General features: G+C 35.3%; 1 protein-coding gene across 5 annotated transcripts in view; it reads left to right on the top strand.

Annotated features, from left to right (window-relative positions):
- Nucleotides 1-14,312, top strand: part of INTU (inturned planar cell polarity protein) — a 171,360-nt gene that overhangs the window by 137,412 nt on the left and 19,636 nt on the right. For 3 of the 5 annotated variants that reach the window (XM_072937772.1, XM_072937765.1, XM_072937779.1), the window contains 5 exons: nucleotides 565-768; nucleotides 5,058-5,176; nucleotides 7,760-7,849; nucleotides 10,378-10,476; nucleotides 13,588-13,777. In XM_072937772.1, the coding sequence (XP_072793873.1) occupies nucleotides 565-768; nucleotides 5,058-5,176; nucleotides 7,760-7,849; nucleotides 10,378-10,476; nucleotides 13,588-13,777 (702 nt within the window). The remainder of the gene's footprint in view (nucleotides 1-564; nucleotides 769-5,057; nucleotides 5,177-7,759; nucleotides 7,850-10,377; nucleotides 10,477-13,587; nucleotides 13,778-14,312) is intronic. The other 2 variants (XM_006212220.4, XM_072937775.1) reach the window with 2 other exon arrangements.

The raw sequence follows: 14,312 nt of genomic DNA, 5'->3' as shown, positions 1-14,312 counted from the left end.
CAAGATCCAGCATGTGGACAGTTTTTTTTTTACTCTTCTTAGCCTTTATTCTAAATGATCACAAAGAATGTCTAAGAGAAGAATATTTGAGTATCACCTCACTTGAAAGGAGAGCTAATTCTGGTTGTATGAGATTGATTTTAATCTTGAGTCTCTTCCTTCTACCTTCGCCAGATGAGTTAGTGCTGTTGGCATTTATAATATAATGTTGCTATTTATTACACTATCAGATCATACTAATTTTTTCCCCATGGCATTTCTTGTATTTCCTGTCAATACTTAGAATACAGTGATTAAGCTTAAATTAATGAACTTATTACAGAGAATTATACATTCCTACTCTATAAGCATTTGTAATCATATGTGCCAGACATTGTCCTAGGAGCTGGATATACAAATATAAACAGAGTACACAGTCCCTGCCATCAAGGAGCCCAATGCTCTAGGATGACTTTTATGCATACTATGCATACCTGGGTGCACATGTGCACATACAGATCCTTCTTTGTGAAAACTGCAGCTGACTTTCCATCATTGAAAAATCAACCTTTTAATTTTTTAAAGGTGAAACTGACATTTGAAAATGCATATGCTGTGAAAAAGGACACAACTCAACCAAGACAGAAAAAGGCACAGTCAAACACTAGTGATTTGGTAAGACTTCTCTGGGGAGAAGACGTTGAAGGTATCCAGCAGAATATCTTAAACTCTCCTCACATCATCATGTATCTCACACTACAGCTTGACTCAGAAGCATCAAAGGAAGAGGTGAGTGTCTTCTTGACCGTGCAAAGGAAAGAAGTAAGGACTTTTCGTAGTTTTCCAAGTGAATGATAAGCACTTTCCTCAGTCATTCTGTGTCTTTATTGTTTTTGTATGTCTCTTACACACAACAATCTTCAAATTGACAAGCTCAGTGAGTCCATTTATAGAGATGACTGAAATAACTGAATTTGTTTCCTCTACTTTAAAAATTTCTTTTTGAACTGCTTTTTCCATGATAGTTTTAACCCATGTATTATTATTATTCTTGCTGTAGATGCTTCTATCTTTTTAGGGATTACTCTTAAAATTTTATCATGATATTTGTCTTAACAGATTCTAAAGTAAAACACTGTCTTAACCCCCTTTGAAAATAATTCAAGACCCTTAGTATACCTTAACTCCATTTCTCTCCTCTTCACCTACATGCCATTTGTCATCAATATTTTAGTGCTGTCATTTTTTAAAATTCTGTAAATTGGGCATAATTATTACTAATAGTACTACTTATTATTATAATACTTTATATGTTATAAAATATACAAAGTATATATCATAAAGTGTATATTTTATATCATTGCATACAGTTGAATCGTCTTTAAATTTACATGTATGCTTACAATTTTTTCACTATTCTTACATCTCAGACTGTCCTCATTCGATCATTTTTCTTCTTCTTAAAACATATATGTAAGTCGTTTTTTAGTAAAAATAAGATAAAAAATTACTTTTGTTGTTACTTATCTGATGATGTCTTTTTCACCCTTTTTGAAATGTAGCTTTATAATGTTACATTGTGAGACTAGGCCAGTCGCTATGACAAACAATCCTGTCTCAGTGGCTTAACATAACAAAAGGTTATTTCCCATTTCAATGTCTGTGTTCCTGGTCAATTGGCTCAGTGATGTGAGTCCTTGATCCCGTGGTTCCATTATTCTCAAGGGTTTCAGAGTCCTCTCTGGGATCTTTTGCATCTAGTTGTCCGGTGAGGGAAGAGAGAAAGCATGCACTATCACAAGGGACATTTCAGAGACTTGGCTTAAAAGTAGGAACATCACTCTGTTCATGTTCCAGTGCCTGGAACTAGCTATATGGTCTCTCCCAATGCAAGGAGGTGAGAAATGTCGTCTTCCTGTGTGGCTAGAAAGAAAATGAAGTCAACACATGGCATTGCTTATGCCAACTAGGTAGAAAGTTGTTTTCTCTAATCTGTTTGCAGATAGTATTTCTTTGTCTTCTGACTTCCATAATTGCTGTTACTGAGTCTACTGTCAGTCATTCCTTTTTAAGGAATCTTCTATTTTCTTTGTTCAGGTTCTTGCTTCTGCTCTGTCCAAACTGTCTTTTAACCTCTCCATGGTGTTTTTTGGTTTAAACAGTCATATTTTTATTTTTAGAAGTTCCTGAAAAGTTTTTAACTAATCTACATGCAAATCTGCTGTGCTAGTCCTGATCGTCTCTTGTTGCTCGCTTGTCTTAGTGATTCTATACTTTATTTCTCTAAGCACTTCATACATAGCTCTTCTCTATTCTACATCTTCCCATTCCAGTATCTCTAAGGCCTGGTGGAGACTCTGGCTTGTGGTGCTTGCCTTCTTACATCCTTGGGTATCGAGTGAACTTACTGCTTGATTTTATCTTTGTGAGTCCCGTGGTTCTAAGTGGGGAATGCCTTCTTCCAAAGAGAATTTGCCACTTCTGCTTGTCACGGAGCTAGGGCACTTCAGCCTTACTTGAGGGTCTGGGTTTAACACAGCCTTACTTAGGGGTCCTAGGCTTAGCTCACCTACCTAACCACTAGCCCAGTGCTCAGTGTCATGACTGAAGCTATTGTAGGTATCAGCCCTCAAGACCACTTGCCTGTCCTTCTGCCCACTAACCACTCCCTGCTGAGGGCCAGCTTGCCTTGCAGTGCTACGGAAGGGAGTTGGAAGGATACGGAAATGATGTCCCTGGAAACCTCTCTACTTCTATATCCTGCAATTCAACAAGTATATTTTGGCCATGAATCTTGTAGTTTTACAGCACAAAGTTCTCTCAAAGCATCTAGTTTATCATGATGCTTTGAGCAGAAGTGAGATCTGAAAAGTTTTACTTAACATACATTTCTTTGCTTTTGAAATCCTTGCAGCCTATGTTCTCAATGCCAAAGCCATTTAATCCAAAGGATGTATTTCCTTGGATTGCTTCTTCATAGATCAAAATTTAGTCAGTAACTGACATGGAAAAGAAAGGATTTACTTATATATATTTTTGTAATTTTCTGTGTTCTGAAAAAAGACGTGGGGACCTAGAGTTGATAATTGTAATTTCTTGCACGTATTACTAGTCCTTTATGTCTTTAAAACAAATGAGAAATTTAACCATTTATTATATAAGACACACAGCACATTTCTGGGATAGCACCCTGAGTCTGTCTAGGACGTCTTGGAGTAGGATAGCACTGAGGCCTTTTGTCACCCTTACCTTTCTTTCCATGGGAAACTGTGTAGATGTTTCTCAGATGAACAGGTTTCTGTCTGTTGACAGCCCTGTATCAACATTGTAGTTAGGAGAGCCTTTTTATTCTTATTGTACAGAGTGGAAACTGCTGCAAATGCAGGCTGCCAACAAGGGCTTAAAAATACAGCTAATTAAATGGGTTAGGAACTGTGCAGCTTGCCAGGGCTTGAATAGTGAGGCTTTCCAGGCTGGTCACTGCAGAGCTTGGAATAGACTCTCTCAAATGACCTCTGTACTGGTATTACTTGTTCTACAATTAAATGTCATAGGGTCATTTTGTTTCCATGTGACTTACATATTTAATAACTGCTTGTTTCCTTCAAGTTACAAGATTTGGAAATTTCAAAAAATGAATCAAAGAGTAAGTGGTGTTTGTTTAAAGTGGTGTTTGGTATTTGGCTAAATACAGTAAGTTTATCTGCCAGTTAAGGTTTAAATTTATTAAGTAGACATAACAGATCTTAACTGATCTTTGACTTAATTTTTAACGATAAAATGTTTTGTAACTGTTTTTACACTAGAAGTATTGCCAGAAGGTTTGAGTTGTTGGAGGCAGAGAATTTGGCCAGCATATTGCATAGCAATTTTCATATATTCAATGTGCTTAATAAGAATAAAAAACAGATGTATCCAGATAATAATAAATATCATTTTTTCTTTTTGCCCTAACGTAAAAGTTGCCAAGACATGGACTCCAAGTCACATAATTATTTCTTGTAAAGAGAGACCAAAGCAAAGTGTAGAACACTCTTTAGAGAGAGAACCAGGGAAAAGATACACTATTTTAAGAGTTTGGGCTTTCAATAATGACTATATTAATATTAATGCATATTGTCATTAAACAGTGTAACTGGAAGTTACTTTGAATTCTCTGTGATTTCTATCTAGAATTTTTATTTTGCCTGCTTTTAATTTGCCTTGTGAGAAAAATAGCATGTGGCTTTAAGTAACAGCAAAAAAGTGATGTGCAGAATGATTCATCCCTTTGTGTAAAAGTTCTAGCAGTGTACTTCCTGATTTTGAAATTTATTTTATTTTGTAAAACCTATTTATTTCCTGGGAACATGCTCTTCTTGAAAATAGAAAACTATTAAGCATTTTGTGAATTACCTTATAGGTTTAATAATTTCCGTAATTTAAAATGTCTTCTCTTTCAAAGTTTGGATTCAGATTATTTTGTGTTGGGCAAACACTTTCAACTTTAAACTGAAGATTTTATAGTATCATAATAATTCTTTCTTCCTATCTGCAGTAGTTTAATTTTGTACTCTCGCTTTGTGAGTTTAACTGCAGTCTTGCCTTGTGCTTAAATAAGATTTAATGGTTTCATCAAAGATGAAGATTTTTTAGAAGTTAGTAATGAAAGTAATTAAATTTAAAGACTCCTAAAAGTTACATGTGGTGTCTGTGTAGATATGTAACCATAGGAGATAAGAATATCTGTATAATGAAATATAATAAAATACTAGCATTTGAATTTATTGTAAAAGAGATTAAAGTTTGAAACATTGTTTGAAATTAGTTGTAATTATTTCAACTAATCAGTGTCCTACTCTGTATATATAGCCTGGCCAATCTGACAGTCTCTAACTTGTTTTGTGGTATTTTAAATAGTAGGTAATGTGTTAAAATTCCAGGCATACTTATCTCATGTTTGAATAAAACTCCAAGGGAAACCGAAAGGATGCATTTTCTTGTTCTTTTCTTAATTGAAGGTCTGAACTTGCCATGAAAACAATAGTGATTGGAAAATTTGGTAGGGATTGACATTTCTGTTTCTTTTCGTTTAACAGCAGGAAATCCTTTATCATTATCCAGTATCTGATGCATCTCAGAAACTTAAAAGTGTGAGAGGAATATTTCTCACACTCTGTGACATGTTGGAAAATGTAACTGGGACACAAGTTACTAGGTAATAATTGATTTTTATTTAGCTTTAATTCTCTGCCTTTCAAGTTCTTTACATTGGTTCTGACAAAGAAAATACCAAGGCAGGTATCTATTATACAAATGTATTTGTAGCTGTAATGTAAATATCTATGTGGCAGATATGATATCTGCAGATATTTTGTTTCTCATGTAAGTTATTTCTTTCTAGTCTTCTGTTTAAAGTGTAGGTTCTCAGTACATCTGCAAAGCTGAGTGTTTTAGTACACTTTAAACAGCAAAGTTGGACTAATGACCTGTACTTTAGAATTTCTTCATGCAGGTGATATCACTGAAGCATAGCATTTAATGAGTCTGGGCTTTTACACGTTTTTATCTTGATTATTAACTTGCTAGACAATACCTTTGTGGTTGCTAAAAATGACTGAACACTGAATTTTTCATATACTTCAGAATATTCTGTTCTTAAAACAATGATAGGAAAACACACAATACTCATACACTTTAGTCAGTATCATCTGTGCAAGTTCACTCAGTGATGGATAAGTAAACTGATATCAAATAACTTTTTGAAAGCTTAAGTACATCATAGAGTCAATTATAGAGCCTTGTATCCCATTCCACATTGACTTATCAGGCCCTGTCTTTGAAATGTCCATAGTTAACTTACGAAAGGAGAGGGCTCAAACTCTTGTGTTTTGTTTTTGCTTTTTTTCATAAAATAAATCTGTAGATGATAAACCATTTTTCTTCCTTAATAGTGCAACAGTTTTAGACTTTACCAAAAAAAGTTTACCTTTTTTAGAACCCCTTAATACTGATAAAATATCAAGTTGGATTTTCTAGGCTTAACTTTTCTTTTCCCATCTTCTGGTTAAAATGACTCCTCTAGGATTTTAAAAAATAGGATCTGCAAGACAACAGGAAAAAGAATTTCTTTGTTTTTCTAAATGAAAGTGATGTTTAACACTGGGACTTTATTAATACAGTATATATAGAAAAGATTGTTTTATTTCAGGATACTAGAAACTGAGGGTCCATTTAGTGTATAAATGCATTCATAGAAACATGTCATAGGCCTCCTTTTATTTTTTTAAATAGCTTTATTGAGATATAGTTTATGTATCATACAATTCACCTATTTAAAGTATATGATTCAGTGGTTTTTGTATATTCACAGATATGTGCAACCATCACCAGAGTCAATTTTACAGAATTTTTATCCTCTCAGAGGGAAACCCTGCACCTTTTAGCTATCAATCCACCTACCCCACCCCAAGGCCTAAGCAACCACTCGTCTACTTTCTCTCTGTAGATTTCCCTCTTCTGGACATTTCAGAAGAATGAAATCATACTATGTCACTATTTGTAACTAGCTTCTTTCACTTAGCATAAAGTTTTCAAGGTGCAGGCCTCATTTTTAATCTTATTAATAGTAAAATTTGTTTTAAGTTTCTCCATGTGGATTTTATTTTATTTTTCTCAAAAGTACAGATATTTTACTTGATATTTAGATTTTATTAGATAAGATATGGGTTAAACATGTGGAAAACAGTAAATGTGTGTAGGAAGACTTTTTTGTGAAAGAATCAATGCAAAAATAAATATTATGTCAGGGATTCCTTAGCAGTGTGTGTCCTTTGTTGCATGTTTTAAAACTACAGTGAAATTAATTATGACTACAAATGAGTCTAATATTTGTCTATGCATTTTTAAACTTTATAAAGGCAAAAGTAATAACCCTTTCGAAAAAAATCTGTTTAGCAATTCATATTTAAAATCCCACACATTTATCTACTGCAGTATAAAAGTTAACACTATATCCTAAGAACTCAACAAATAAAGACTGACGGATGTATTTTAATTTCAACAAAGAATGTTTTTATTTTATCTTCTTCCCACCACCTCCCCACACTGTAAGAAAGAATCATTCTCTATGTTTCCATAGTTGACTATTGTATATCTCTTTAGAATGCATTCAATTTGTTTTCCAGCTTCATCGAAATATAATTGAAGTACAGGAAACTGCACACATATAAGTGTATAATTTGATCATTTTTGACATTGGAATACACTCAGACCATCACCACCATGAATATACCTATCACTTAAAGTGTTTCCTTGAGAATACGTTTAAATCTGACATATTTCAGTTACTTCTTTATGTATCTGTGTCCCATACTAAATGATCATCTTGTAGGCTGGAACCACATCTTTGTTTCTTTGTAATCTCTTTTAGTAAACATGTTTATAGGTAGACAATCAGAAAAGATTTGTTAAATTAACACACTGGGATGGAAGCTTTCTTTTGAAAAAATGTTATATATATTCAGTTAATGTTAGCAAAAGATTTTCACCACTTTTTTGCTGTAATGGGTCTACTTTTGTTTGAACCAGAGTTTTGTGGGGTTTTTTAAAATATGTATTTCAGGTTTTTGTTGTACAATTTCTTGCCTTTTCTTTGTGGCAGTTAGGTGTATGCCAAGAAATTTGCTTATTAACATGCAGTTCTTAACTCATACCATATGTACTCTTTTATGAATGACTGTTTATAATTTTATGACATTTAAAGATATTCTAATTTCATTTTGATTCCATTTTTTCTTAGCTCATCCCTTCTTTTAAATGGGAAACAAATTCATGTGGCTTATTGGAAAGAATCTGACAAGTTGTTGTTAATTGGCCTGCCTGCTGAGGAGTAAGTTGGGATTTTTGTTTACTTTAAGCTCATTTCTAAAATACTGCTAACAAAATCTCATGTATTAAAATTATGACATTTCTGTCAAAAGGCAAAACCAAGCAGTTTTGCAATTTAAAGATCTGTTGCACTAGTACAGTAGCTCCCTGTCCTTTTGGTGTGGACAGTGCAGAAAGGTGCCAGAAAGGCCCAGCTAGACCAGTTAGTAAAGGTGGGAGCCATCAATACACTTTGGTCTGAGATGTGGCCAGTACAGAGTTCTGCTCAAACTTTTGATCGTATGATTTGGATTTTGCCTGTTTACAGTTTTTTACTTTGGCAATTTTGTAGAATTAAGTTAGCAAAAAGGTGTTTTGCCCTAACCACCTCTGAAACACCTTTGACCAAATAATGAATACTTAACTCTAAAATGACTTCTCTAGTGGTACATCTTATATTATCATGGTCCTTCTTAACTTTTTTGCAATTATTTAGAAATACATCTTACTCTAATAGTTAGAGGTAAAAGCAGGGATGACATTTGTATATATTTGTTAGAACTGAGTTACTAAATCCAGCCCACACTCAAGGAGAGGGTAGTAAGCTCCACATTTTGAGGGGAGGAGTTTCAAACAATTTGTGGACATGTTTTAACACCACAAGCAGGAACTTCAAAGGGTGTAGTGGAAAATTTCAAAATGTTTTACGTTTTGAAGGGGTCTTTAATTTTGAACAGATCATGAATGTGGCATTCAGAAATTGTAATGTGGGGGAATAATGGTGCTGTGACATATATGGATGACAGCTCTCTTTAACCAGCCAATGTGCATTTTTCTGTCTAAAAGGGCAATGTAATAAACCCTGCCAGGAGACTGCCCTATACCAATGGGTTGGAATATGAAAAACTGAGTTATTTTGAAAGTATGGGTTTATAAGAATTCGAGAATGTCCAGAATGAGACACTTTAGAGTGTCATGGCAGGGTAAAACAGCTGCCTTTAGACTTTTGTAGTAGCTCAAAATGCAAAAGAAAAGGCACAAAAAATACAATGGTAAGATAGTGGTAGGACGGCGGTTAGAGAGCAGAGAGGAGGGCCCAGCTAAGGAACTGAGCAGAGGCTGCTCCATCACATTCTGATGCCAGCCTCTGATGCCACCAGCTAAATGAGTTAGGCAGATAGAGACAGTTTCCTGTAGAGGTTTTACCCTGAAGCCAAAAATAGAACTGTCACTGCTAAGCTCCAGATTGAGGTTGTGCTGGATAGGGAAAGCTCTAGCCAATTTCTTTATTACGTGGGTGGGGGTGGGGAGGGGAGTAATTCCTATCCTAGAGAACTTCGTTTGGTAAGTTAGAGTGAATTTGAAGATCCACCTCCTCCTCTTCCTGAGCTTCAAGTCAGAAACAGCCCTAGCCACCTCTTTACCCAGCTCTCTTACTGCTCGTGTTAACCACTCTGTACCAGATTCTTTCCCTCATTCCATCTGTTTTACATAACCATGAACAGTAGGTATTATGAGTCTCACTTGTTCAGACTGGGAAATAGAGTATTGCGAGATTAAGCACAAGTACCCCCTCCATGTCATTCACGTGTCCATGTATCTCCAACATTGTGTGTGTGGTTTATAATTGAACTGGTGGCCCTGGGATTTTCCCCACATCTGTCTCAGTGCCAAAGCCTGTGCGTTTCCCTCTTCACCACTGCCTTTTACAAGTGAGAAAAGTACTGTCCCCCTGGAAGATAGGGTGGGGCTTATACCCCAGGAACATGTGTTTCCAGCAGGGAGAGCATCCTCCTGTGATGGCTGCAGTGAACAGCGGGAATCTAAGCAGAAGACACCGTGAGGTAGTGGAGACGGGAACTTGGTAGCTAAGGAGATGGATGCGCCCTAGCAGGTTCTACTGCCTGTGTGTCCTTGCACAAATTACTTCACTTCTTGAACCTCAGTTTACCCATTGGTATAATGGGAATGATAAGACCTGCTTTGTAGAGTTTTACAAAGCTTCAAGGAGAAAGTGTTAAATCCATTTCTTCTTTCTTTCCTTTCTTCTGCTTTCTTTCCTTTCTCTTGCACTTAGGGATACCTTTTTGTCACAAGAGTTGGAGATTCCGTTGAGATCTGGGTAATACTGGAAAGTGTCAAGAATGTAGCATTTCTTTCTATGGGGCCTAGGTACTGCACCAACTACTTTATTTGCATTAATTTTATTTAATCCTCAAAATGAGCCTGAGAAGGGCTTAGTGATTTTGGTTCCCTTTTACACATAAAGGAAATTGAATCCTAAAGGGGGTTAAGTGATCTCCATACAGACGTGAATAGTCAATATGATGATTACTTGTGAATCCCGTGAAAATCTCTACTTGACCCATGCTAGAACCCCAGATCTAGACATCAAAGTCTTTAATTTGTAATACAGCCTTCCTAGCAACCATTTTACACAGCTATACTCGCAGTTAACACACACCATTTTCACATTCATTACACATAAAATGTAAAGATGAACAGCTTCTTTTATGTCATGTATTGTTTGATTATGTTATAAATGAACAGGTGTATTTTTGCTTTTTTCAGAGTTCCTCTTCCTCAGCTAAGGAATATGATACAAAATATTGCCCAAACCTTAAAATTTATGTATGGTTCTTTAGATAGGTAAGTACTTCTTTGAGTTGAATCTCAAGTTTTAAGTATATGCTTCTAAATCACCTTTTGCAGTTAATAGTGTTCTTTGGTTGGCAAGTTAGTTGTTTGGGGTTTTTTTCTTCTTCTTTTTCTTATTATTTTCTCATCCTTCAAACTGGCTTTTATTTTACAGCTCTAGGCAGTTTTTCATTTGATACATTGCTTTTTCTTTTTTGGTCTCATATGTTACTTTTGTGAAATAGTGATGTGACCACCATTATATTCTGATTTGATATATTTCTGTAGGGGCAAATATAAGAGAATTTCTTCAGAACAGATACAGAAAAGAGTAAGAAGACTTTAAATACATTTTTTTGTGATTATAAGACTGACTGTTGTCAAGTTCACTATCCTACAATGTGATACTTTTTCCTTAAAGATTTTTTTAGTAAAACAATGTATGCACTATGAAAATAAATAAAAGACACAGTGGAGAAGGTAATCAACTATTTAGTTTTATGTATATCCTTCCATGTATTTTCTATACACTATGGATATACATACTCTTTTTTTTTTTTACACATGTGGGCTCATATTATGCATATTTTTCTGCTTCTTTCTTTTCTAACCTTGCAGTATGTGATGCATCTTTCTTGATCTGAAGGAGGAAATTTGAGGTAACCGTTTAACATTTGAACATGTAAAATTATGTAAGATAGATTTTTCTCTTTGTGGGATTTTTGTAAGTCCCAGTACTTCAGAGGGCTAAAATGATACCTTTGCTTTCAAAGCCTTAAGAGTATATCAATATAAAAATCCGAATTCAGTTTATACATTTTTCCAAGCCATAGTGGTATCAGCTATATGTTTATCTAGAGTGGATCTTTGTTGTCACTGTCCTCAAAGCTGCCTAAAGGAATTTTCTGTGATTGTGCCATCTGGGAAAATTGTCTAGTTTGCAGTGTTTTTCTCCAGGAGCCTCTTAGGAGACACCTCTCTCTGAAATGCAATTACTTAAGAGAATTTTCCAAATGTGTGAACTACAAAATATTGGGCAGCAACATTCAGTGCTTTTACCTTTTACTAATAAGGAAATTTTTAACCAATGAAGAATAAGGATACGGTTATAAACTACCTCCTTAAATTTATACTAAATAAGCAAACCTTGCTATATTTTGCCTTATTGAAGCTTTCTATTTTCATTTAAAAAGAAAAGAGATAATCAAAGATTAAATTCCTTCAGTGATTTCCATGCATGAAGACAAGCAATTGAAATTGTTCTGCAAATTCCAATGGAGTAGGCTGTGGGCAGAATTTCATGTTGAAATTTAGCTCCCATTGATTTGGAAGTATCTCCAAACTGACACCAAATTTAAGTAGTTTCTTCTTGTTCAAGTGAGAATTTGAAAGACAAATTAAGATAATAAATGTGAAGATCCAATGAGTACTTAAAACCAAGAAGCAGTATGGATCCAAGGTACTGTCAATTGTCATTTTGCAGTAATTTTTTATCACAAGTTTTTTTCTGATTATGAAAGATATCAAAGGCCCATTATAAAAAATTATGAAAAGACTAAAAAGCCCAAAAGCCTATATTGCCTTTTTCAAGTTTTAAGCTGGTTAGTTCCCTGTGAGCCACACACAAAAAAACTGACTATACATTAATAAAGTTTAGTGTTGTGATCAAATTAAAGATACAGATTGCCTTCATTGTTGCTGGCTAATCCACCAGCAAATCCTAAGCAGCCTGTCTTCAAAACATACCTCAAATCTATGCACTTCTCTCCATCTGCACTATTACCTTGTCCAGCCACTGCCCTCTGTCGCTACTGTAGTAACTTCCTAACTGGTTTCCTTGCCTCCATTCCTGCCTATCTAATTTCCAAAGTTAGAGTGATCTTTCTACATTGTTACCTGGCTCCTGCATACCTTTCTGATCTCAGATCTCAAACCACACTGCCCCTGTGTACTGTTCTGCAGGCACCCTGGCCAAACTTGTTTCCACCCTGGGCTTTTGCACTCTGACCTCTTCCTGGACCATTTTGACATCAGGATCTCAGCTGAAATGCCCCATTCTCAGAGACTCTCCTGTAACCATTTGATCTAAAATAGCTGACCAGTCACCTCATCCACGCACATGGTCCTGATCTCTGCATAGTGCTTTGGACAAGTTCATGTTTTTACTTTTTGTTCATTTGTTGTCATTCTCCAGTAGAATGTGAGCTTCATGGGAGCAGAGACCTTGTCTTTTGTCTTGATATTTTTACTGCAGTAAAAATTACCTCCAGCAATGAGAATAGTGCCTGGAACATAGTAGCACTCAAGTAATTGGCTGAATGAATCAGTGAATATTATCCTGATGTATTAATGGTATATATACCCTTTATTGTGTTATCCAGTGGGCTGTTCCAATGAGCGGTTGTAGACAATGCTGTATTACTTTCACATGGCTAAAGACAAGTAGTTGTTTTTTTTTTTTTTAAGTTCTTAAACAGTTATGCCTTCATTAGTGAAGAGGGGAGGAAATAACTTAGGCTAATTATGTGTTTACTGTATACCAGTAAGTAATAAGCATAAGTACTTAAACTTAACTATGTACTAGTTACTTTGCTTGTGAGTTAGACAGTATTATCCCTATTTGGAAACAAAAGTTCAGAGAAAGGTTAGATGATTTTCCCTAGAGATCTACCTAGTAAAAAAAGCAGCGATAAGCATCAAAGCCAGATCTGTTCTATTACAAACCTCAAAATCTCTTTATTATACTATGTTACCTGGAAGATATTGGGAGTTGTAAATGGTTGAGAGATGGTCAAAGGTAAAAGCAACTTATTTTTTGCAGAAAGGGTGCTTCAGCCATTCTGTTATACCACTTGTGTTATCCCTGTGGTTCTTCCATGGTACCATCTACTCAAAGGTTTTAGGGTAAAAAAAAAAATAGGTTTTAGGGTAAAAAATATCAATGCGGTGAATTTCTTAACATGCTCCATCAGTAACATTACAGTGGTAATTCCTGTTTAGGGAGAAGGAGTGGAAAGAGAGCCTGTGTTGTGGGGAGAGATCCAGTCCCCTTAGGAGCACACAAGAAAGAGATGACCACCATTTCAGTATGTTGTTCTGACTTTACGGCTCTTCTTTCTTCAGTGCCTTTTGCCAGGTTGAGAATGTTCCTCGTTTGGATCATTTTTTCGACTTGTTCTTCCAAAGAGCACTTCAGCCTGCTAAGCTACATTCTAGTGCCAGTCCCAGTGCACAGCAGTATGATGCTTTCAGTGCCGTGCTTGTAGACAATCTCCCTGGAGTTCGGTGGCTCACACTTCCACAGGAAATCAAGGTAATCTTAGGTGTCATAAATAAGAATCAGAACCAGTTGCCTTGTAATTCTTTATCTTTTTTTTTCTTTAGGTTTTTTGTTATTTTGAGGATTGTGGGAAAGAGTTAAAGGGGCAATTGGCTGATAAAAGTAGGAGGGTCCAGTGCAGTGGACTTTTTCTTTCTAAATAAAAATTATCTCTCTCATCTTACTCTAACATTTAAGCTTTGTCCAAACTTGAAATACTTCTCAGAAATCATAATTATATGACGTGTCCTACTTCTAAATTTTGTGATTTTCATTTTTACAGTGGAAGGTCATCCAGTTAGGTTTATGTTTCTATATAATTAAAGGTAGATGGACTGGGATTTCAAAATGTAGACTAGATAAACAAGATTATATTGTATAGCACAGAGAAACATATACAAGATCTTATGGTAGCTCACAGCAAAAAAAAATGTGACAATGAATATATGTATGTTCATGTATAACTGAAAAATTGTACTCTACACTGGAATTTGACACAGCATTGTAAAATGACTATAACGCAATTAAA

The sequence above is a fragment of the Vicugna pacos genome, chromosome 2 (genome assembly GCF_048564905.1).
Source record: "Vicugna pacos chromosome 2, VicPac4, whole genome shotgun sequence".
Taxonomy (NCBI): Eukaryota; Metazoa; Chordata; class Mammalia; order Artiodactyla; family Camelidae; genus Vicugna; species Vicugna pacos.
This window is presented reverse-complemented; position numbering and strand designations above follow the sequence as displayed.